This window comes from Macaca fascicularis, chromosome 20, assembly GCF_037993035.2.
Source record: "Macaca fascicularis isolate 582-1 chromosome 20, T2T-MFA8v1.1".
NCBI classification, from domain to species: domain Eukaryota; kingdom Metazoa; phylum Chordata; class Mammalia; order Primates; family Cercopithecidae; genus Macaca; species Macaca fascicularis.
Window position 1 is genome coordinate 64,004,455 of NC_088394.1, and position 25,247 is coordinate 64,029,701.

Genomic DNA, 25,247 nt, shown 5'->3' on the forward strand with positions numbered 1-25,247 from the left:
CCCAGAAGTACACAATGTTTTATTGAAAAAGTCAGGCCTCAGCTCGGCTGTCTCCATTCGGCTCAGCTTGGTGGGGGGCCCTGCCCATAGTTGACTGAGCCAGATCTTCCTGCAGGCAGCTGGGCTGGACTCCCTCCCTGGCTACCCTTCCCTTCGTCTCTGATGGTGAGATCCAAATAATAAATATGCAATAAATAGCGCTCCTGGACTGGGCTGCGCCAGCTGCCTTCAAACCCCACTCGGCCCCAACCAGTCTTCTCTCGCCAGGACAGGCCTACTGGGGTGCTAGACAGTAAAGTCCCCAAACCTCCCACAGTCCCACAAGACCTGGGATCCATCTCCATTTTGAGGCCCAGGCCTGGTTTCCAAGGAGACCTAGCAAAGCTGGGTCCAGGACAGGGCCAGGCAAGCAGGGCTGGCAAGTGGGTGCTGGGAAGAGGCTGTTACCCCAGACCACAGCTTGTGATATCCTGGCCAAGACCTCGACTCCAGGCCACAAGGTGACACTGGGCTCAGGAGTAGATGGTGATGACTTCACGGCCACCACCACGCACCAACAGCACCCGCTCAAGGCCCTCGGTCAGTACCTCGAGGAACTCCATGTCTGCAGGGCCTCAAGTCAAGGAGGCAGCAACAGAATCAATGGGTAACCAGGGCCACCTGGGCCACACCCACCCAGGGGGCCCGGGAGAAGAGCTGCTGGCCTGACCTCCCACGCTGCCCACCTCCCAGTTGCTGCCCCTCCACAAAGGGATCCAGTTCTCGTCGCCCTCGCTGTTCTTGGGTGGGCCAGGCATGTTTAGGAGAACCAGGCGGGCGTCGTGGGAGCGCGTGACAATGACTTCATTGAGCTTCACAGCGGTGTGCATGCGTCGCACGTTGGACTGGTCCCTACACGTAGTGCAGCCAATCACAGGTCACCATAAGCCATCCTGCAAGGAGGGTCCCCACCCCTGGTCCACCTAACACCGCTTGTCTGCCCCACCCCACCTCCACCCCTAGATTCCAGCGCCACTGGGTCTGTTTTTGCTGCACTCACGGCTTAATATGTACCAGCTCCCGGAAATTGTCAGGGGCATGGCTGGGGTCCCAGGTCTCAGTCATGTACTTGTCCCTGGTCCATGTCATCTGGATCTTGTCAGCCCCCACTGCAGACTCATCTTCCTCGTCTGAGTACAGGCTCTCCAGCCGCAGGGCCGAGTGCCGATCCTTGACCAGCTGGGCCTGGGGACAATCGCAGGAGGTAGCCTTGGTCCCATAGGAAAAGGGGGACGGGGCCTGTCTGGCCCAATGTGACCACCCTGCCTCCGGGAAATGAGCACTGGCTTGGGTAGGGCTGCGGTGAGTCGTTCTGATTCCTCCACACCCACTGACGCGGTCTCTAAAGGCCTGACCCTGCCACCCGCCCTGGCCTGAACCACAAAGGGCACTGACTTCTCGCTCCCGCTCAGTCTTGGTCAGTCTCATCTGCCGCAGCATCTGCGACCGCTGCTCCATCATCAGCGTCCGCTCGTAGGTGTATGCAGAGATGTCACTGTTATGCTGGGGAGAGGGTAGGCCATGAGGACCCAGCTGCATGGGACATGGTATCCACGGGGCCAGGGCAGGACAGGGGGCTCACCATCTCCACCACCTCCACCTCGGCCTCAAGGCGCAGATGGTACAGGAAGACGGCCAGGTCCTTCTTCATCTGGATGCTATTATCATCCATCTGGGCCACTGTGAAGATGCGCATCCGGCACTTCCTCCAGACCTGAGGCAAGGGACCGGGTGGGCCATTTGGTCACAGCCGCTCCTCCGAGGGCCTAGCCCCTCTCACCTGCACCCACCCCCCAGCCCACCTTATGCTGGCGCAGCAGGAAGGGCAGAAGCATAAGCATGCCGCCGTCGTGCACGATCCACCACACGTCTATGTGGCCCTCCAGGTAGCGCTCGTGGTTGCTGGGGTAGAAGGCGATGTTCTTGGGCACGAGCAGGGCCAGGTGGGCAGCCGTAGTGCAGCGCACGGTGTCTGGGGAGGAGGGGCACGGCTGACCACCAGCCTGTGGCCCTCCGGCCGCTGCCACCTCACTTCACCCCTGCCCACCAGGCTCAGCCCAGGTCCCAGGCCCTCACACACCAATGAAGGTCTTCCAGGCACGAGGGTCCTCGCTCTGTCGCCAGCCGTAGGGCCAGCCCAGCACCACAGAGTTATGCCGCATGCCGCCCAGGCCACAGGACTGGATGAGGTGGGCCAGCCCCTCCCGCACCTTGCTGGCCACCACCACCTGGCAGAAACCCTTCACCTTCTCAATCTCCATCATGTTCTTGATGGTCTGTGGGGAACACACCCAGGGCCAGCGGGAAGCCATCAGCTTCCCGCCTCTGGGCTCCCTCCCAAGGCCCCTTGGGAACAAAACGACTTTGGGGTGGAGGAGGGCCTGGGGGCAACAAGCTGCCTACCCGGAGCCCAAGTTTTCAAGATGGGACTGCCGGCCCCCCCTTGTGCCAGCTCTCAGGTGGCAGCAGTGCTGGCTGCCTGGCTGGTCACGCTCGCCAAGATTGGGCCCTTCCCCTCCGTCAGCTGCAGCCCAGACTCCTGTAGTCTGGCTCAGCTCTCACCCCCGAAGCAGGTACCTGCTCGGCAGCCTGGGCCTCGCCATAGCTCTCCAAGAAGCTCCCCTGGATGACAGAACCAACAATGGTCAGGCCCTTGCCAGCCTTGAGCTGGGAGGCGAAGGTGAGGAGCCGTGGGTACTTCACGTGCAGGTCCTCGTCCAGCTTCAGCAGCACCAGCAGCTGTGGCCTGCAGTGGCCGGGTGGGGGAGCCTGAGACCAGGGCCGGCCATTCCAGGGAGCCCCCTCCTCTTCTTCTCTTCTTGGGTGATGGTCCCTGCGGGTTTGGGTAGCATGGCCCAGGAGGGTGCCCCTGGCAGCCCCAGGACGGGGAGCTGACACCTCTCGACCCTCTGACCCCGACAGCGACCCCTGAGAACCTCTGCGCCCTGGCCAGGGTCTGGTGGGAACTCACCGCCAGTTCTTGGTATGAGGAGGCCCCTCCTCCAGCCGCAACAGCGCGTAGCGGGCGGCACTCAGGGACAGGCCTCGGATCCCGTCACCCCACTCCTTCTCAGCCCTGCAGATTCCACCACAGCTGGTGAGCCCCTGGTGCTGCCCAGGGGGTTCTGTCTATGTGGATGTGAGATGGAGGGGTTCTGCCCCTCAAGACCACCCCGGGTCCTGAGTTACAGTCCCCAGTCTTGGCACCCACGGTGGCCCAGCTCCCTGCCCACCCCAACGTCCAACCACCCTGCCTGTTCGGCTGGGCCCCCTCAGGGTGGTGCAGGCTGCTGGCAGAGGCCAGGTGGCAGCGCTCACTCACCCTTGGTACTCGATGTATTTGTAGATCATGCCGGCGATGAGCATGGCCACCAGGGCATAGTACCAGGAGGAGACAAACATAAGGGCCAGGCAGAGGCTCATGCCCAGGAAGGACAGCGCCCTGGGCCAGAGGGGAGGGCAGAGTCAGGGCAGGACCAGGAGGGCCCCTGGCCACAGCCTGGCCCATGCCCTGGCGGCCCTGTCAGGTCCCAGGTGGGAGGTCCCAGGTGGGTGGTCAGGTCACTGGGTGGGAGACCCAGGTCCAGTTCCTCCCCAGCCCCATAAACTCCCTCCCCACAGTGTTTCATCAAGACCTACCTACCCGGGAAGCCTAGGCCTCATCCAGAATGAAGCTCCTGGCCTCCCCAGGGCCTCCCGTGTCAGAGGCGTGGCTCACCAGTGATAGTACTTGAACCGGGGCCGCCAGTTGGGGGTCCTCAGGAGTGTCTGCACTGCACAGGCCAGGTTCACGAACAGGTAGCACATCAGAAAGAACCTGTGGCACAGGGGACGGTTGGTGAAGAGCGGCCACCTTGGCAGCCAGGGGCCTGACATCAAGCTGGGACTGGCCCTGCCCTGCATGGCTTGGCCAGGTCTTCTCAACCTCATTGCTGCCACTTTCATGGCCTGAGGTGATGAGACTACTGTGGAGGAGTCCTTGGAGATTGCAGAGGATGGGCAAGGGTTCGCCAGCGGAGGAGGTAGGAAAGGGAGTAATGGAGCAGAGCTGGAGGGTGGTACAGGGGTGGTAGGAAGAGCTCAGTGCCTGGAGACTCTAGGCCACACTCAGGCCTCTGGCCTGGGTGACCAGCTAGATGAGGGGCTGCCATGCATGAAGGGGAGGATGCAAGATGAGCCGGACCATTTGAATGCACCCAGTCAGAGACACTTAAGAGTCCCTGTGGTGGATGTGGGAGTCCCAGGCATGGGCAGGGCTGGCTGCATCAGCCCTCCGGGAAGGCAGCTGAGGATGGGAGCACAGGAAGGAAGGAGGCAGGTGGATCATCTGATGTCAGGAGTTCGACACCAGCCTGGTCAAGATGGTAAAACCTCATGTCTACTAAAAATACAAAAAATTAGCTGGGCGTGGTGGTGCATGTCTGTAATCCCAGCTACTCAGGAGGCTGAGGCAGGAGAATTGCTTGAACCCAGGAGGCGGAGGTTGCAGTGAGCCAAGATCACGCCATTGCACTCCAGCCTGGGTGACAGAGTGAGACTCCGTCTCAAAACAAAACAAAACAAAACAAAACAAAAAAACAACAACAGATGGAAGGGGCAGCAGTGGCTTCAGGGAGGCATGAGGGACGTGGTGATTGCCCTGTCCAGGGGAGAGGTCTGCCAGCCACCTGCTTTGGGGGCTCTCTCAGGGAGGTGTGGACCTGTTGGTCACTTTATAGCTTTGGCATAGGTGCCAGGCTTGCTTCTAAATGCAGGGGTGGGCTGAGCCCTGCCAGGCCACATCTCCCCATGCAGCCTGCCACATCTCCCAGCTGCGCCCCCAACACCAGACACAGCCACGGGGAGGTGCTGGGGTTCAGGGACCCTTTCCCAGAACATCCCCCTGCCCTGCCCAGCCCCAGCTCACATGGATAGGATGGGGGCCACCATGTCGAGGGAGGCGATGAGGATGCCCAGCTCGGCGATGAGTGCCGTCAGGAGGAGTGCCCATGTGGGTTCACCATTCACCTTCCCGTGGCCAAATACCTGTGTGCACCAGGAAGGAAGCTGGCCCTGTCACCTCCATTCCACACCTTGGGCCCCAGACCCCAGCCTGGCCTCCCTCACCCCCAGGGCCCTCCTTGGGGGCTTAGGCCGCCTCTGTGCCTATCCCTGTGGGTGTCACCAGTCTCCCTGACTCCACCTCCCCAGGCCTCTCTCCTTTGGATGAGCCCTAAACAGGCCATGAAGATTCTGGTTCCAGGCAGCTCCAGGCCCAGGGCAGTGTCAGCCCAGGGCACTTCTCAGTAGCTCCTCATGGATGGCCGCCTGGCCCCGGGGCTACTGAGGACAGGACACACTGCATCTGTGTTCCCTATCTCTCTCCCCAGCTGGGCGAGGGCCTGGGAGCAGCCAGGCCATGGGGGAGTGCAGAAGGGCTCACCCGGAGGAAGGGGATGATGTTGTCCTTGGCAATGGCCTGCAATAGGCGCGGTGCCCCCGTGAGGCTCTGGAGGCCAGCACCACATGTTGAAAAGAAGGAGCCGATGACAATGACCCAGGGTGAAGGCCAGGCCAGTGTGCCCACCACCAAGTTCCTGCTGACGCCATCGCCATACCTGCAGGGGCCACCAGAGTGAGGGATGTCAGGGATCCGGAAGGACAACACAGACCACCAAAGGTAGCCAGCAGCCTGAGGACCACCCACAGGGTTGGGGGCTGGTGTGAAGGCAGGCCAAAGCCCAGCCGCTGCTACAGAGAGGGGCCCAGCTCACTCACTTGTCCCGGAGAACCACACCCTCGATGCAGGCGCCAAAGAGAACCACACTGCTGAAGTCTGTGGTGGCATCAAGGAAAACTCGGCCTCCGCCACCCCACTGTCCCTGAACAGGACCACGTGCCCCCACCCCAGCCAGACCGCAAGGACTGGGAGTATCATGGTGTGTATGTGTATGTGTGCATGAGAAGGGGAGCCATATATGAGTGTGTGGGGTGTATGTGCATGTGAGCTGGCGATGTGCACAGGCCAAGCGCCTCCCGTCCTCTGCCCAACCTGCCCCAGGCCTGGGAAAGGATACACACGAGGGAAGTTGTAATGATGGCCAGAATGGTCCCCACAGGGATGGACTTCTGGGCATCACGGAGGTCCCCAGAGCGGTTTGAGCCAGCCATGATACCTCCAAAAACAGATGAGACTCCCTCAGGGGCTCCCCGGGATTGGGGACAGGGATGGGTGGGTAGGCAGGCGGGGCTCACCTGTCACAGAAGGGAAGAAGATGCCGACCAGCACGGTGAATGATGTGGCGATGTCGGCCACCACGTACAGAGGCAGGCTCTCTTTCAGGCTCGGGGCATCTGCAGAGGGCAGCCCATGCTTCTCCACGATGTCACCCTTCTCCAGGTAGGCGCTCCACAGGTTTTCTGCAGGGATAGCTGTGTCACCACCACAGCCGCCCCCGACTACCCCGGGCAGTTTGGGGCAGCCTAGCCAGAGGCTGCAGATGCAGGCAGTTTTGGGGACTCAGGAGACAGCTTCAGCTCAATGACTGCAGTGTCAGCCACAGGGCTACCCTGACCACAGGGAAGGAGCTGCCCAGCTAGAAGTCAACAGACAAAGGTGGCTGAACCACCATCACCCAGAGCCCCCTACTGCCCGCCTCACACAAAGGCCTTTATGGATCCTGTGGGAACATCCCCAGGCAGTGTCAGGGGCTGGTGGCTAGGGAAGACAGGCTGCTGCAGGCCTTGGATGCTGGCCAGACAGGCTTCACTCACTCCAAACTCGGCTGCCAGGAGCCAGGCTGGGAGGACACTGCTGGGCTGGGAAGGCGGCCAGTCCTGCCCCCATTCCCAAGCTGACCGCACAAGGACAGCTCTGTGCTCTGCACCCCTGCTCAGCCTGTGGGTTCGAGAGCAGGAGGATGGGAGGGAGGACCCACCCTGGAGCACACCAGCAGCTGCCCCGGGGATGCCAGGGATCTCGGTCACATTGTTGAGCAGGAAGTAGGGGTCGCAGGAGTCGGTGGTAAGGTTGGGGCTGTGGCAGAAGAAACTCCATAGCCGGGTGGCCACTGTCTCATTGTCTACTACAGCTGTCTTGGCACAGATGTCAAACTGGTCCCGGGACAGGGTCCTGTTGCCCAGCATGCATACCCTATGAGGGACAGAAGCATTGGCACCTGCTCAGCTTGAGGCCCCTGCTTGTGCTCACCCTGCAGTCTCTGGGATCTAGGGCATCAAAGGCTGGCTACATGAGAGGGATGTCCATGCAATGCCCAGATAAATTCCTGGGTTACTTACGGAAACACGGGAGGGTCAAATATAGACTTGATGCCCCCAGCATAGATGGAAAGGATGGAGATGATCACACAGGCCAGGAAGAGTGAGGCAAATTTGTTCACATACTTGACCCCCACAAACACCACCAGGGTCATAAAGGTCAGGAAAATGGTCCCATACACACGCATATTGTTCAAAGTGGCATTCGACGTGTCATGAGCGCCCAATGGGTAAAAAATGGCAGCTGGTGGGGCAATGTAGGTCTGAAACAAGAAGATGGATAAGGAGGGTTTTATCTTCTTATTTGGAAAGTGAAACTTGTCATTTTGGTTTTCTTTTTAAGAGTACCTAAAAGAGGCTGGGCGCAGTGGCTCAGGCCTGTAATCCCAGCTCTTTGGGAGGCCGAGGTAAGGGGATCACTTGAGGTCAGGAGTTCATGACTAGCCTGGCTAACATGGGGAAACCCCATCTCTACTAAAAATACAAAAATTAGTTGGGCGTGGTGGCACATGCCTGTAATCCCAGCTACTGGAGGCTGAGGCAGGAGAATCGCTTGAATCCAGGAAGCAGAAGCTGCAGTGAGCAGAGATCACACCACTGCACTCCAGCCTGGGTGAGAGAGGGAGACTCCGTCTCAAAAAAAAAATAAAAAATAGGCCAGCGCTGTGGTTCACATCTATAATCCCAGCACTTTGGGAGGCTGAGGCAGTGGATCACTTGAGGTCAGGAGTTTGAGACCAGCCTGGCCAATATGGTGAAACCCCATCTCTACTAAAAATACAAAAATTAGTGGTGCAAAAACTGGTGGTAGTGGTGCACGCCTGTAATCCCAGCTACTCCAGAGGCTGAGGCAGGAGAATCACTTCAGTCTCAGAGGCGATGGTTGCAGTGAGTAGAGATCACGCCACTGCACTCCAGTCTGGGCGACAAAGTGAGACCATCAAAAAAATAAATGAATAGGCCGGGCGCAATGGCTCACGCCTGTAATCTCAGCACTCTGAGAGGCCGAGGCGGGAGGATTGCCTGAACTCAAGAGTTCGAGACAATCCCAGGCAACTTGTTGAAACTGAAACACAAAAAATTAGCTGGGCATGGTGGCGTGAGCCTGTAATACCAGCTACTCGGGAGGCTGAGGCAGGAGAATCGCTTGAACCTAGGCGGTAGAAATTGCAGTGAGCTGTGATCACGCCACTGCACTCCAGCTTAAGCAACAGAGTGAGACTCCGTCTCAAAATAAATAAATAAATAAATAAATAAATTTTAAAAATAAAAAATAAGAGTACCTAAAAGAAGCCAGTCACAAAAGGCCACATATTATATGATTCTGTTTATATGAAATGTCCAGAATAAGCAAATCCCGAGGCAGAAAGCAGATTCCTGGTTGCCAGTGCTGGCAGCGAATGGAGAGTAACTGCTAAGGGGGTTCTGGGGATGATGAAAATGTTCTAGAATTGACCGCAACTCTGTGAATATACTATAAAACATTGAATTGTACACTTCCAATGGTATGTAAATTGGCATGGGAATTGCATGGTATGTAAATTATATGTTAATAAAGCTATTATGTAAAAACAAGCAAACAAAAAGGATCCGAACATAGATGCCAACCTGAATCACTAAATAGCCAAAGTGGAACAGTTTGAGCACGAAAATAAATAATGATAGTATTGGATTACAACCCAAAGAATAAAGTAAATATCCAGAAGTCCATTCAGATATAATGACATGGCTGAATACATAAACAGGAGAAGGGACAAATCCCACATAACGAATGTAGAAAGGATATAAAAAACGAAAACAAACCAAAGCCCCCCAAAATCAGAAGGTGCAGGGTCCATGCTGCAGGTAGAGGACCTGGAGGCAAAAGCAGCCAGGCAGTCCCTCTAGGTACCTCCTACCCTCTGGATCCCCAGGGTCAGGCACCTGTCACCCCATGCCTCCCGCAGCTCCTTGCCTCTTCTCCCACTGCTGCGGCAGTTAATTGGGGAATGAGAAGCTGAGGCTGACAGAGCTCCCATGGGGCTCATGGAGCGGGCACCAACCTCCAGCAGGGTCCTGTGGCTGCTTATCCTGATTGAAGGACAAGGAGAAGGTGGATCTGAAGTGCCCTGGCACAGAGCCCCAGGGGACACAGAGCTAGCCAGAGCCCACACAAGCCCAGAAGGAAGCCTGCATCACCACCAAGATCTGTCACTGAGCTAAATACAACAGTTCCTGGAACCCTTGCCATGGCTGCCATGGTGCCCAGGTGGACGGAACATCCAGGGCCGAGGTGAAGGCGGCCAGGCCTCTTTCTTGCCTGACCCAAACTGGCATGGAAGTGAAAGAAAAACCAGCCTGAGCAAAGGTCTTTGTCTCTTGAAGAGGCTTTCTACTTTATAATGCCCAGGCGGTGGCCAGAGGTGTGGGGATGAACAGCCTGGAACTTCTGTTTAGAGTCCAAAGGGACTGTCTGGACATGGCCAGAGTTGGCCAGGGCTTAGCCTGACTCACCAGCAAGATCTCGATGGCCCCCAGGATGTACATGGCTGCTGCGAATGTCGTTCCCAGGTAGAAGCACAGGCCCACAGCACCTCCAAATTCTGGCCCCAGTGAACGAGAAATCATGAAATAGGAGCCCCCAGCTACAGCAGAGAAATGAAAATGTGCACAGGTCAAGGCTGGTTCTTCTTCAAGGGGTCTCCCTGTGACAAGCCTGCACAACTGCCCGGAAGGACAGGGACTGCTTTTCCCATTTATGGATGAGTAGAGGGGCTGGGAAACCTGCCCAAGGCTGCATGGTGGGTAAGCATCCAGGCTGGCATTCGATCCTATCCCCATCTGATTTGAATGTCCAGCATGGAACATGGAAATGACTACTTTGTGGGAGCAGCTCTAGTCTGCAGCAGTGGCTGAGTGGCCACTGTCCTCCAATGCCCTGTGCACAGCCCCCAGCCTCTTCTGGCTGGGTGTGTCCCATCTCAGCCCGCCTCACCCTCCTGAGGCCTGTGCCTTTGTTAGTCTGACCCCTCCAGACCAGGGCAGGGACTGTGTCTTATCCAGTCTTTTGGCCCTAAGGCCCACCACAGGGCCTGCCACCAGGTGAGTGTCCACAGGTCCTGCCCTGAATCTGTGCTTCTACCAAAGTCTAACACCCTTGCAAGACTCAGAGAGTCATGACTAGGCCCCAGGGTGACAAGCACAGGGGGACAAGTCATCTCATGTTGCTGGTTATATCTGCTGCTGAGACAATGTCTCTTGTGAAAATCTGGAAACAGGGATCAAGAAATTCTTTCAGAGTCAATCTGGCTGGGGCGTGGTGGCTCATGCCTATAATCCCAGCATTCTGGGAGGCTGAGGTGAGTGGATTGCTTGAGCTCAGGGGTTCCAGACCAGTCTGGGCAACATGGCGAGACCCCGTCTCTACTAAAAAAAGGAAATTATAAAAAATATACATTTAAAAAAAAAGGCTGGGCGCAGTGGCCCACGCCTGTAATCCTAGCACTTTGGGAGGCCGAGATTGGCAGATTGCCTGAGCTCAGAAGTTTGTGACCAGCCTGGGCAACACGATGAAACTCCGTCTCTACTAAAATACAAAAAATTAGCCAGGTGTGGTGGTGAGTGCCTACAGTCCCAGCTACTGAGGAGGCTGAGGCAGGAGAATCGTCTGAACCTGGGAGGCAGAGGTTGCAGTGAGCCGAGATTAGAGTGAAGTGAGCCACTTCACTCCAGCCTAGGCGACAGAGTGAGACTCTGTCTCAAAAAAAAAAAAAAGAAAAAGTCAGCTGGGCACAGTGGCTCACGTCCGTAATCCCAGCACTTTGGGAGGCCGAGGTAGGCAGATGACTTGAGGTCAGGAGTTCGAGACCCGCCTGGCCAACATGGTGAAACCCTGTCTCTACTAAAAATACAAAAATTAGCAGAGCATGGTGGCACATGCCTGTAATCCCAGCTACTCGGGAGGTTGAGGTAGGAGAATCACTTGAACCTAGGAGGCGGAGGTTGCAGTGAGCTGAGATTGTGCCACTGCACTCCAGCCTGGGCAACAGAGACTGCATCTCAAAAAAAAATACTAAAATAAATAAATGAAAAGTCAATCTTTTTCATGCTGTAATCCACCTCCAGGACCCTCTCCTAAGGGAACTGCTGGGGCATGAACAAAAGATTCATGTTCAAGGATGTTCATGACAACAATGTATACAATGGTGAAAAAGTGGAACCCACAGGCAGGAGAATAATCACATTAATTAGGTTATGTGGTGTACCATGGAGAGTGCTGTTTTCAAAAAATCATTTTCAGCAGGGTGCAGTGGCTCACACCTGTAATCACAGCACTTTGAGAGGCGGAGGTGGGTGGATCAGTTAAGGTCAGGAGTTCGAAGCCATCCTGGCAACATGGTGAAACCTCGTCTCTACTAAAAATACAAAAATGTGGTGGTTGCCTGTAATCCCAGCTACTCAGGAGGCTGAGGCATGAGAATCACTTAGAATTGCTTAAACCTAGGCCGGGCGCGGTGGCTCAAGCCTGTAATCCCAGCACTTTGGGAGGCCGAGACGGGCGGATCATGAGGTCAGGAGATCGAGACCATCCTGGCTAACACGGTGAAACCCTGTCTCTACTAAAAAATACAAAAAAACTAGCCGGGCGAAGTGGTGGGTGCCTGTAGTCCCAGCTACTCGGGAGGCTGAGGCAGGAGAATGGCATGAACCCGAGAGGAGGAGCTTGCAGTGAGCTGAGATCCGGCCACTGCACTCCAGCCTGGGTGACAGAGCAAGACTCCGTCTCAAAAAAAAAAAAAAAAAAAAAAAAAAGAATTGCTTAAACCTGGAAAGTGGAGGTTGCAGTGGTCTGAGATCATGCCACTGCACTCCAGCCTGGGTAATAAAGCAAGACTCTGTCTCAAAAAACACACCGAAAAACCAAAATCAAAAAACTGTTCTCAACACTTGGGAAACACACACACGTACACATGTAAACACATACACATAAATGCATAGATATATATACACACATATACTTTTGGGAAATATATATAATTTATATAAATAGAGTGTGCATGTGCGATACTTCATAAGACCCTAAGACGGCCGGGCGCGGTGGCTCAAGCCTGTAATCCCAGCACTTTGGGAGGCCGAGACGGGCGGATCACGAGGTCAGGAGATCGAGACCATCCTGGCTAACACGGTGAAACCCCGTCTCTACTAAAAAATACAAAAAACTAGCCGGGCGAAGTGGCGGGCGCCTGTAGTCCCAGCTACTTGGGAGGCTGAGGCAGGAGAATGGCGTGAACCCGGGAGGCGGAGCTTGCAGTGAGCTGAGATCCGGCCACTGCACTCCAGCCTGGGCCACAGAGCATGACTCCGTCTCAAAAAAAAAAAAAAAAAAAAAAAAGACCCTAAGACCTATATATACCAAAAGGCGAATAGTAATGACCTCGGGATGGTGGGATTATTGGTGCTTTTACTTTTCCATTCTACACTTTTCTGCACTTTTTTATTTATTTTTTTTGAGATGAAGTCTTGCTCTGTCACCCAAGCTGGCGCAATCTTGGCTCACTGCAACCTCTGCCTCCCAGGTTCAAGCAATTCTCTGCCTCAGCCTCCCAAGTAGCTGGGATTACAGCCACCCACCACCATGCCTGGCTAATTTTGGTATTATTAGTAGAAATGGTATTTCACCATCTTGGCCAGGCTGGTCTTGAACTCCTGACATTGTGATGCACCCGCCTTGGCCTCCCAAAGTGCTGGGATTACAGGCGTGAGCCACCGCGCCCGGCCTTTTCTGTACTTTCAAACCTTCTTACAGTAAACATACATTGTCCTTTTTATTTTTTGGTATTGCTTTTACATTAACAAAAACCACAATGGCACTCTCCAGCTCTGTCTAGCAGTAAAGCTTCTACGTGGGCACTGTCCTGGCATCAGGGATTGGGAGCCCACTACAGAACTGCTTGGGGCAGGGGTGTGCTATGGGGGTTCCCAGGTAGGTCAAGGCAGATTCTGGGCCCTTTTATCTTCCACCAGGCCTTGGGTGGCGCTCACTGACCTGGAACAACACCGTTGGTGGCAATGGCGCTCATGGAGATGGCCGTCAGCAGGGTCTGTGGGAAGGAGGGCCTGGGTGAGCGGCTCAGCTGAGAGGGCTCTGTGGCAGCAGCCATGGCCCACGCCCAGCCCACCCCTGCCACGCCAGGACACTCACACAGCAGCAGCAGATGAGCACGATGAGGAGAGCCTGTAGCACACCAGCCGTGCCCACCATCCAGGTCAGCCGCAGGAATAGGATAACCCCGAAGATATTCTGCAGGCAGGGCAGGTACACCCCCATGAGGGTGCCCATGCTGGGCGCCTGTACGAACACGAAGGGAGGGGGCGAGTAGAGCATCAGAGGGATGCACCATGGAGGGTCAGCCCTAGTCACTCAGCAGGCCCCCTCCCCTGATGGGGCCCCAGGGAACACAGCGGGTAGGGGTGACAGCTAGGATGTCTCTATTGACTTTCATATAGGAAGACAGTTGAGTCTGGGAAGGTGTAAAACCTGATTCTTTTAAAAAACCCACATTGAGCTTTAGAACCTTAACTCTCTCTCAAGGTACTGCCTCCTTCCCTTCCTCTCTCCTGCTAAACTTCTAGAAAGAGGGGTTTGTCTCAGATCTCCACCTTCTCACCCAGCAGGCCCTAAGTCACCCAAGGCAAAGTCCCAAAAGTCATCCCTGGCCCTACCTCTCCTCAACCCCCAACTCCAGTCCTGATGGACACTAACTCCTACCCAGTCTGTCTCCCTGCTGCCCTGAGATCCGCCTGCCTTGTCCCAGCCTTAGTCCCTTGAACCTCAGGCACCTGGGTGGTACCCTCCTGAGCCTTTCAACCTCTCCACATTCCAGCCCACTCTGCTGCTAGAGTAGGTCTCTGAAAGCAAGTCTAATCTCATCACCCACGATGAAAACCCTCTGTGCTGTCTTGTAATCCAGTGTGCAGTCCGACGCCTTGGCTTGGGCCACCAGACATGTCCCATCACCTCTCTTGTTAGCCCCAGCCCCTGACTACATGGGTCCCCCAGATTCTCCGAACCTGAGAATGTGCTGGACTCTGCCTGGGAGAGTCGGCCCTGCCTCACGGCCTGGCAAACTCCTCTTCAGTGAAACTGTTACCTCCCCCAGGAAGATGTCCCCAGGTTGCCTTAGGTGGAGCTGGTCCTCCCTCTCGCAGTCCTTCGGCAGCTGATACTCCCTATCACAGTAGTCACTACAGGTCATGGTAACAGAATGTACTTGTATGTTTTGTGACCATATTAGAGCAGGCTTGGCTTGTTTATGGTTCTATCACCGGCAGGCCCTGCAGGTACCCAAAAGGTGCTTCTGAACCCAGTGAGTGGTGTTTTGGAAGCCCCTGGGACATCCTGTTGGGAAAATCCTACAGAGAAAGTGCTCAGGCTTTAGGGCAGGTGAGGAAGATCTAATATGCAAATCCAGGCAGGCTTTCTCAATTTAGGGCAGAGTAGGGGCCAGCCAGGAGGCCAGGGCAGAGGCTGAGAGCACAGAGGCTGGCTGACATCTTTTTGAGGCACTGGGCCCCCAAGAGTGCAGCCTCCGCAACGTGGCCCTGACAGCTTCCACTGGAGCTCCAACAAAGCCTCCTCACTGATCCAAAGGACTGGATTAGTGAAAATCATTCAGGGAGAAGAGACAGGGAAGCCCCACGAGAGAGTGCCTGTGCTGCCCAGAAGCTAGGGAGAAGAGAACTCCATGGCCATGATCTTGTCTAGCTGAGTCACCTTAGACAAGTTCCTTAATGCCCCTCCTGAAGGGTCCTGGCCTGGGGCAGGACCTGTGAGCAAACTAAAGGACTTCAGAAAAGTCTCAGCAAAAACAAATGGCTCCTCAACCTGTCCTGCGTAGAGCAGTGCAGGGGACGGATCCCCCTCATCTGGGCATTGTCTGAGCCCTTCTCAGAGGATGCCACCCACAGAATAGCAACGGCAAGAGCTCCCAGTCCCACCCCCATCCCAAGCTGAGTCACTCTAAGAAAAGGGCAGTGTGGGAAAGGGCAGGGCGGGCCGGAAATGCTTTCTGCATCCCCAAATAACCTCTGGCAGCCTCAGAAGGTCATCAGGCCACAGCTGGAGCTGGAGCTGGAGCTGGACAAGCTGCTGGGGAGAGGCTGCTTTGGGTCTTGACATCGTCTGGTTGGAGGCCCACCCTTCCTGCTTCAAGCCTTCCTTTTCCGAGGCCCCTGCTTGGGCCTACCCTGGGTGAGGACCACGGCTCAGCAGCCCCAGATCCCTAGCTTCCTACTGACTCCTTAAAGACTTGGCCCGGCTCCTCTTTCTTTTTTTTTTTTGAGACAAAGTCTCGCTCTGTCGCCCAGGCTGGAGTGCAGTGGCGCAATGTCGGCTCACTGCAAGCTCCGCCTCCCGGGTTCATGCCATTCTCCTGCCTCAGCCTACCGAGCAGCTGGGACTACAGGTGCCCGCCACCACGCCCGGCTAATTTTTTGTATCTTTAGTAGAGATGGGATTTCACCACATTAGCCAGGATGGTCTCGATCTCCTGACCTTGTGCTCCACCCGCCTTGGCCTCCCAAAGTGCTGGGATTACAGGCGTGAGCCACTGCACCCGGCCAAGGCTCCTCTTTCTTCCATGGAAAAACTATTGGAGCTAGGACACCCAGCCACCCTCTCCCATCCTTACTGTGGGGCCAGGTAAGCTGGATAGCTAAGCTAAGCATCCTCATGGGTTCCCCACTGGGCCAAGGGATGATGGGTCTTCTCTGGCCCATGCATCCCTCCCACATTCCTGCTGAGATGTGCACTAGCTGTTCTCAGGGGCCTCTTCACTCCCCGCCACCAGCTCCCTGGCTTAGCCTTAAGGGACAGGGATGAGGCTCTGACCTAAGGATCCTGTCACCCACTGTGGGCAGAGCACTCTCAGAGGTTGAGACACTCCTGCAGTGCTGGACAGACATGGCCAGATGCAGTTAGGGTTCTCCACTATCTAGTCCAGAACATGCCAGCAAAATCACACCTGGCTGGACAGGGTCAGGGTCAAGTCTGTGTGCTGGTTTGCCTCTCTGAAGGGCAAGGTGAGAGATGTGCTTCAGTGAGGTCCACCTTCTCTGCTGGCCCCACCCCAGAGAAGCCCAAATCTCACAACCAGATGTGAGGCTGCAGGCCTGGCTTATCCCAGCCAGGAGCTCCTTCTGCTTGTGCCAACCTCTGAGAATACTACAGCCAGTGCCAGACCTCAGCTCCTCCCAAAATACTGCTGCTTCCCACACCTCAGGGAGTCAGTATGTAGAGGGAGGGTCCCTAGCCTCCAAATGAAAAATGTAGAAAAATCCCCAGCCCTCAGCTACACTGAGCCCCAATAACACAGAGGAGCTAGGCAAAGAGGTAACAGTCACCCCAAAGAGAGGAGGGCTGAAGGGCCAGAAAACTGGATTAGTGACCAAAAAGTGGGACAGGGAAGCCCCATAAGGCAACATCAGGCTCCGATCACATACACATGTCCCCCGACCCTGGCACTCAAGGAACCCAGGGGGTTGTTGGAGGGTTCTGCCAATGGAGCCTTGGGCCAACACTGTGAGTAGCAGAAGGGTTTGTGACTTGCTCTGGATTGCATGACCTCCGAGAGACAACCTGATTCCTGGCTCCAAGGGCAACACCTTTAGCCACCCTTACACAATGTCACTGATCTGGCATTTTGTGTAGTTACATATCCCACAAATCTGTCTCCCATAAAATCCACGAATCCATCTCCCAGCATTACACATTGATCTTGTCTAGCTCAGTCACTTTACACAAGTTCCTTAATGTCCCTGACACTATTTCCTCATCTGAAACATGGGGATTATAGTAGCACCTGCCTCTTGGTTTTGTTGAACAGATGACATGTGAGAACCCAGGCCCACTGCCTGGTGTGGTACCTCGCACACAGTAAAGGCCGAGTACAGGCAGCTGTGTCTCCCGCCGTCATTCCTGAGGGCCTCCCTGGCCCTCTGTCCCTGGGGAGATTCTTATTAGCTCACTTCTTAAAGCCTCCTGAGCCAAGGCACTCAGTGCCCATCCTCCCTGCTCACCATGGTTTGCACCCACTTCCCCTGGTGTGCTCACCACCATGTGGGGAAACAGCCAATTCCATGGTGCTGTGTCTGTCTTCCCAGGTGTGGCCCCTCTGCTGCCCCACTCAGCTCACCTCGGCTGCCCTCCGGCGGGTGCCCTCCCCACTCTCAGCCTCCTCATGCTCCTTGGCGCCCTGGGTGAGGTTGGTGTAGCTGACGAGCTTGCCCAGAAGAGACGATACCTTTGGGCGGATATCCAGCTCTTCCTGTAAACAGAGCCACAGGGCAAGATGGCATTGGGCCAGGCGGGTACCAGCTGTGTGAAGCCAGCTGCCTGATCCCTGGCCCTGTTCCAAGCCCTGAGACAGGCCTGGGCCTGATCCCAGTTCCTGCCTGGGGAAGCCCAAGCCATCCAACTGGACAGGTGTGGACACCACACCCCAGGACGTGGCACTCAAAAGGCCCAGCCCCGCGGCTGCTTTTCTCTACCCCACCTTGGCTACAATCACTGCCAGCCCATTTGTGAAAACCACCTGCCTCAGGGGAGAGAGGGCAGGGAAGAACACGCCTGGCAGGCGGGCAATGGCACACTTCATCCTGCCTGCTCTGTGCAGCCACCTCCCAGCTATGGCTGCACCTCTAGGACTTACGCCTACCCTCCCCACAAAAAAGTCACCCTAGTCACCTCAGGGAACAAAAGAGGGCAAAAGAGTGATGTCTCGGACAAGTGAAGTCTCTCTTGTCTGCTCAAACCCTGATCTCCCTGGATGGTCTTCCCCTGACCCCAGTCCTGTGAGTACCCACGTCAATCACAGAGATGGGATCCTGACCCTCTCATCCTCAGGCGGGGCTGGGCCAAGGCCTTCACTGCAGAATCTTGCTGCTTTCCCAGGTCAGGAGGCCTCCCAGAGCTCAGGCTCCCCAGCCCCACCGGGGTCTAGGCGATGATCCCTGCTCCTGCAGCCTTCTCGATGCTGTGCCTCCACCTGCCTCCTGCCCACATTTAGCTTTTCCCTCTCTGTCAGCTCCCTTCTGACCTACACACAGGGAGAAGTTGCTTTGGTGTGAGAGGGGAAGATGAGGGCCCTTGGGGGCATGTGGAGATTGAGGAGCCTCAGCCGGATGTGGTGGCTGACAGTGATAATTCCAGCACTTTGGGAGGCCGAGCAGGAGGATCACTAAAGGTCAGGAGTTCAAGACAAGCCTGGCCAACAGGGTGAAACCCTGTCTCTAAAAATACAAAAATTCCCCAGGTGTGGTGGCAGGTGCCTGTAATCCCGGCTACTCGGGAGGCTGAGGCAGAAGAATCACTGAGCTTGGGAGGCAGAGCTTGCAATGAGCCAAGATCACGTCACTGCACTCCAGCCTGGGGCAACACAGTGAGATTCCATCTCAACGAAAAAAGAAAAAAAAAAAAAGAGAGATTAAGGAGTCTCCATTATTCAGCCATACAATGGCTGAATGCGTGGGTCAGAGTTTAGGAGCTTAAACTACATTTTAAATCCAGATCTCACTGCTCAGCTTGAGTCTGAAGAAGATAAAACTCAAGTACAGAGGCAGATATTTGGGAATCTTTCCACAGAGGTATCCCCTAAAGCTGCAAATGGACCAGGACTTGGGAAACTAGAGGGAGACAGAGCTGGAAGAGCCAACCAAGAAGGACAAGGAAGAATCCTCGGGAGAGCGAAGAACTATGGACTTGGAGAAGAACCAGGAGTGGAGGGAAGAGGAGAAATCCTGAGTTGGGAAATCCTAAGCGGGCGTTTCCTTGCTGAGGGGTTGTAAGGAAGTCAGAGGTGAACAGTCCTGGAGGTAGCAATGGGGGTGGGGTTGTGAGTGGCCTCTGGGAAGGCAGTTTCAGTTGAAAGGGCCAAGGGAACTGCAGCCCGGCTGCCATGAGAGCCAGGAAGACAAGAGGAAATGAGAGGAAGAGCCAGACAGAGGAGGGCCACGTGTCCAGCCTGACTGCTTAGCTAAAGCCTCTGTCTGCCAAACCTGTGACCCAAAATGGCTCCTCAGCTACCTCAAACAGTGCCAGGTTCCTGTCATAGTAGTCACTTCCTCTGGAAGCCTCCAAGGGGGAAAGAAAAGGGCTGCTCTCTCTGTGGTTGCCATGTCCTGTGAAGAGAGAGGGACAATCAGGGCCTGCTTCCTGAGCCCCCCCAGCCTGTGCCCCTTCCCAGAAAGCCAGTCCCCAAAACATCGTTTCTGTGGAGCACTTTGGAGCTGCAGTGTCACCAGGTTGGAACTCAGTTTCCACATCGCACCATGACAATGCCCTTGAAGGGCCAGAGATAGCCAGAGAGTGGCCAGTGACCAAAACCTGGGACATCATTCCCTCCAGAGAAGGGAATCCAGGTGAGGGAGCAGGCACCCTAGCACAAGCACGTGTGGACACTGAGGGGCGGGGCCTGTTGGTGGGCGGGGCTAGCCTTTGACCCGCCCCCAGATCCCCTCCCCGCCCCAGTCCCTTTCCCAGCCTTTCTGGAGTACCCAATGTGCAGGATACCAAGGGCTCGGTGTCCTCAGGGACCGCCCAGGCAGTGCCCTCCAGATACACGAAGCCCCACAGAGCACCTTCGGCTGCCAGGGCCCGAAGGTGGCTGGCTGGCTACCCCACTATGCACTGCGCGGCGGCATCCTGCAGGGCAGCCCAGGGCATGCCGGGAGGCGGGGCAAGCCCTAGGCCATGGAGAGCAGAAGTGGATGCCAGGAGCCTTCTAGAGTCGCCTAAGAAAGTCGGACCGGTGGGTGTCGGACTGAGCAGGGAGAAAAATGGGAGCCAGGACTACAGTGGACAAAGGCAGCCAGAGGTCAAGATAGTCCACCATGTCATATTAAAGCCAGGTGAGGTCATGTAGCTCTTTGGACACTCTATGATATCTGCTGTGCCCTCCATGCTTGTTCAGGATCAGGAGTCCCAAGAAAAATCTGAAAACCCAGTAACACTCTGCTCCTTACATTAATGACATTAATGGCCCTTTAGTGAAAAGCCTTTGAAAATTACTCTTGGATTTTTGTGACAAAAAAAGTGTCTCCCTTTGATAAATCAGATGCTTCATTTTGTCAGAAAATGGCAGCTATACAGCTCGTCTTACTTCTCTTTCTGCTTTGGCTGCCAGGAATCTCCAAGCTAAATTTACTCTTTAGATAAAGTCACCATCTGTCTCATCTCAGAGTCCTTGCCCCCTTCCTCTGCATGGTTTTCGATCTTCCTGAGAGTAACAATCACTTGGGGAGACTCTTTTGTTGGCTATTGCTTCTGATTCTTTTGTGGAAGTTGGCTGGAAATCAATTGTAATTTATTCTAAACTCACGTACTGCAGCCTGCCCCATCACTGTTGCCTAGTCTTTCTGGGGAGACTGTATTGCTATCCAGAAAACATATAGCTGGGCACACAGCAGCTCCCCCACAAATGCCTGTAAATGGTCCTCTAAGACCTAGCCTATCCCTTGTCCCTTCAGCCATCACTCTAGGATGGCTCGAGTCCCTTCCAAAAGTTGTCTCTAGTTCTCACAGCAACATTCCAGTAGACAGCATTTACTCCCTTTTAGGGACAACAAGAGTGAAGTTCAGAGATGTTCAGAGGCAAGGCCACCCAGGCAGAAGGCCACATCTGGGTCCCAGGGTCCATCAGAGCCAGGTGGGGGCTGGGCTGCAGGTTCCGTTACTACTACAGACTCCAGTCCATCTATGCAGCACAATCTTTAAACATAGAGAAGAGTGCTGCAATTTGGCCAGGGTATGTACAGCCAGGCCTCTGCACGTTCAGACTACGGCAGACTGGCTTGGATTCCCGGCCCTTCCCCCGTGTGACCCAGGGAAACCTGCTTACTCCCTGTGTGGCCTTGGTTTCCTCTTCTATGAAGTGGAGATGGTAACACTTGTTTTTCCAACTGCCCAGATGCACTAGAAAAGGGACAATTAGTGCCAGACACCCAGCGGGCACTCCTCGGGGTTCCTCCAAAGCCCCCAAGGGCTTGTGGGAATGTAAGGGTCTAAGCAGTGCCTGGATGTCTGTACTGCCCTCAGCTTCAGACCTCCTGTTCTGGCCTCAGCCATTTCAAAAATTCCAGGGCAGGTCTGGACATGCCTGCCAGGCCGAAGCTGCTCAGACACCACTTGAGATCCCCAGTAAATCTGAGTATGGCCTAGGCCTAGGGACTGCCTGTGAGCTACACAATTGTGTTTCCACCAGCAACTGTGTCTGCACCAGTGGCAGGTGGGGATCCAGGTGACCCTCCTGATTCCTGTGCACATGGATATCTGCCTGAGGTGCCCCCTCCAGGACCTCCCTACCCCCTGCCCACAGGCCAAGGCGGGATGAGCAAGCCCATCTAGGCCTCCCAGAGCAGAGGTGTGGGCACTGAGCTGCGGAAGGGGCAGGAGATGGATCTGAGGCTCACTGTGCTTTGTGCCCTCTGACCCTTTGCAGTCCCCATCAAGGATCAAAATCACTCACCGGGGCTCAGGGTGTCCCCCATCCTGCAGACAGCCAAGGTCTGGCTGAAAAGGAGTAAGAGGAGGAGAAAGAGGAAGGGAGGTAGTGGGAGGAGCTGGCCTAGCTTGCGGGGATCTAGCAGGACTCAGCCAATGTAGCTCCAGGTCCCTCCAGTCACCCTGTAGGGGCCAAGGCGTGGCCAAGGCGGGGCCAGCAGCTAGGCTCAGCTCTCTGCCTGCCCACTGGTCCAGGCTGATCCTGGGGATGCAGCCCAGTCCACCCTCTGGGGAGAGAGGTCCTCCCAGGGTTAGGAAAGCAGGGATGCTGGCTTTTGCTTTGACCACTTGAATCAAGCTAGGGGCAGATAAGGGCATGGAGGCTGGGGCACTCACACAGCTGTCAAGCCTATAAAACCTCTGCAATGTCCAGCAGCCCATGCCACTGTCCTGTGCTACCTCTGCACATGGCAGTCAAGTGATACACACACATAGCCATCATTTACATCAAGCATGGATCACCTCAGTCATCATCACAGACAGATCAGAGGTCCAGATCATGTCACCTGGCAAGTGTCAACCACACACTTCCTACATATCTCCATCATGATTGGTCACACATATCACAGGCATTTGTCATCAGTCAAATCACCATCCTCATCACTGTCAACCCTGCAGGAAACAGGGGCTGTGAGAATGCCCTGACCTGAACCAGACTTCACACTGTGATACCCACAGCCACACACTTATACAAGCACAATTACACATGCATAGGCCACTACATACACAGACACACGTCCTCAGCCGTGTTTGCACTCCAAGGATGGGCCTTAACAAGGGGGCCTCTTGGGGTAGGAGATGGAGAAAGGGCTGTGGAGACAGGCAGGCACCTGGAAGGAAGGAGGAGGGAGATGGGGCTTACCTCTGGGCCCTGGCACCTAGGTTAAAGAGTTAAGGTGCTGGAATCTCACACCCAGGCTTGACTGCCCCTGGGCAAGTTACATAACCGCCACCCCTCCCTTCACTGCTTCCTAATTGGGAGTAACCGTACTTATCCCACGGGTGATGCTGGAGGATTAAACGTTTGGCTCCGTGTTGAGTGCTTCACAGAGGCCCACTGTCCCTACAGATCTACACCGGGCGCACTCACAGGCAGTTACCCATAGACCCCCAGTGGGTACACTCTGGCCAGAGTGCAGGTTGGCGCAGAGAGGCACACGGAGGGGTTTGGGTAGTTGGGCAGAGGGTCGTCTCACAGTCAAAGACGCTGAATCTCAAGTGGGGAACCCAGGCGAGAAGAGGATGTGGGATTCACCGAAGGTGAAAGGCCGGGAAGGGCCTGAGATGGGGTCTCGGCCCTGTCCCCAAGCCGGGCGCCCCGGCCGGCTGGCCTCCCTGGGCGGCCACGTCTGCAGCCCCCGCCCGCGGCCCACAGGGGAGGAGCTGGGGTGGAGAAAGTGGCCGGGCGCGGGCGCCGGGGGCCGAGGAAAATCGTGTCTGCGCGCGCGGGGCGACGAGCCAGTGGTTGCGGCGCAGACCAAAGAAAGTTGAGTCCACACCGACGTGTGCGCGCAAGGTCCCGGGATAAGTGCGGGCGCGGGCCCAGGATGGCGGCCCCGGGTGGCAGGCCCCGCCGCCCCGCCACGGCCCCTCAGAACGCGCCCTCACCGTCCGAGTCCTCCCGCTCCGCGCGCTCCCCGTAGTCCACCCAACTGAGCCCCTCGAGGTTGTCATAGTCGCCGCGCCGCGGCCCGTCCACCGGCACCACGGTGAAGTGAGGCATCGCGCACACTCAGCCCCGCCGCACCCGCCGTCCTGGCGGCCCGCAGCTGTCCCCGCCGCCCCGGGCCGACACGCCCCGCCCGCTCGCATTCCTCCCCGCTGCGCTCACTTCCTCCGCCCGCCCCCGGGCCGCCCCTCGGGGGCGGAGAGCGGGAGGGGCTCGGGCCGGCTCCTCCCAGAGCGGGGGCCCTGGTGGCGGGAAGACCCCTAGGCGGGGGCACTCCTACTGGCTCCACGGCCTGGGGGCGGGCCCGATTCCTGTGTGACGTCGGGTGAGAGGCCGCCCTCTCTGAGCCCCAGATGCAATATTTGTAAAATGGGGGAAACACACTTCCACCTAGGGGTTATTTTAGGGCTCTGTGAGATGGGTCGCGGGGTGTCCTTGCTCTGCGCCCTGGACAGGGCAGGGCAGGCCGGACCGGCCCAGGACTGCGGAAGCCACTTGCCCAGGGCCTCCTGCCATCCCCGGATACCTCCTTCCCATTTCCAGCGTCTGCATCCAACTTTTCCGCGACCCTGGAAACTGGATCCCCGCGAAGGTCCCGTCCCAGCCCTGGGCCCTCTAGCCGCATCCTCTCCTGTTGGAGGCAGCTGGGGATTCTCGGTCCTTCCCCAGGGGCTGCTACGTCCTCGGCAGGAAGAACACCCACACCCACCCTCCCGCGCCGCGCCTGCCCCGCTTGCCTTTTTGGGCCTGTACACTGGGTGCTTTAGCCAAGTCCCTTCATTTTAACTTACTCTGACTATCTCACCTCCTGGGTGTTCCTCTACGCAAGCCGTTGACTTATTTGCTCCTAACGTTTCTTTCACTTTCTTCTCCACTGCTTCAGATTACTTATCTAGTTGGCTTTACTATTTTTTTGTCTATCAGAAAACCCCGGAGCCCATGTTACTTGTCTATCTCCACTCTTCTCCCTCACGTGGCTCGGGTGGCGTCCTCTGAATACGCCTCCTACTAGCCTCCAGCTCGGGGGTGGGGGGGTGCGGAATCAGAGCCGCTGGGCCCCGTGAGACGACCCCCGAGCTTACCACCCTCTGACCCCTCCCCCACGGCCCCCGCGGCGGGCCCCGCCGACCTGACCCACCCGCCCCTCACGCCACCTTCGGCCGCCCACAGTAGCGTCCTTCCTACTGGACTCCCTGCCCTCGCGCCTGCTCACGTAGAGCCGCCTCTTCCAAAGGAAAATCCTACTAGCTCCCGGCCCATAAGGCCCTGCCCAATGCTGCCCGACCCCGACCTCTGCAGGGGCATACTTCGCCACCCAACTCACAGCCTCAGCCCTTCAAATCTCTCTCTCACCTGAGACTTGTGGAGTTTCTGGGCATCACCCACTGTTCACTCTGGGGGACATCTACCTAGCCTCTGTCTCTACCCTCACTTATCAAACTCCTGATCCAGGCCGGACGCGGTGGCTCACGCCGCCGGTAATCCCAACACTTGGGGAGGTTGAGGCGGTAGGATCACCTGAGGTGAGGAGTTTGAGACCAGCCTGGTCAAATGGTGAAACCCCATCTCTACTAAAAATACAAAAAAATAAGCTGGGCATGGTGGCGGGTGCCTGTAATCCCAGCTAGTTGGGAGGCTGAAGGAGGAGAATCACTTGAACCCGGGAGGCGGAGGTTTCAGTGAACCGAGATGGCACCATTGCACTCCAGCAAGAGCAAAACACTGTCTCAAACAAACAAACAAAAA

General features: G+C 56.2%; 1 protein-coding gene across 8 annotated transcripts; it reads right to left on the reverse strand.

The window, feature by feature from the left end:
- On the reverse strand, positions 1–23,657 carry SLC12A4 (solute carrier family 12 member 4). Of its 8 annotated transcripts, none has more exons than XM_065537504.2 (23): positions 23,441–23,632; positions 19,358–19,452; positions 17,469–17,600; positions 13,478–13,624; positions 13,322–13,376; positions 9,790–9,920; positions 7,318–7,559; positions 6,957–7,171; positions 6,274–6,438; positions 6,096–6,194; positions 5,797–5,854; positions 5,462–5,636; positions 4,946–5,064; positions 3,758–3,856; positions 3,362–3,481; positions 3,011–3,115; positions 2,617–2,785; positions 2,120–2,315; positions 1,842–2,011; positions 1,622–1,753; positions 1,435–1,542; positions 1,054–1,224; positions 1–891 (listed from the first exon to the last, which is right to left on the reverse strand). In XM_065537504.2, the coding sequence occupies exons 1-23, from the start codon at positions 23,553–23,555 to the stop codon at positions 844–846; spliced, it is 3,066 nt and encodes a 1,021-aa protein (XP_065393576.1). In that variant the 5' UTR covers positions 23,556–23,632; the 3' UTR covers positions 1–843. The 8 variants fall into 8 exon arrangements, 5 of the variants coding, with proteins under 5 accessions (XP_065393576.1, XP_065393573.1, XP_065393575.1 ...); XM_065537501.2 differs by having other exon boundaries at positions 1,040–1,224; XM_065537503.2 differs by lacking the exon at positions 23,441–23,632 and adding an exon at positions 21,798–21,839 and having other exon boundaries at positions 1,040–1,224.
- Between the last annotated feature and the right edge of the window lie 1,590 nt (positions 23,658–25,247).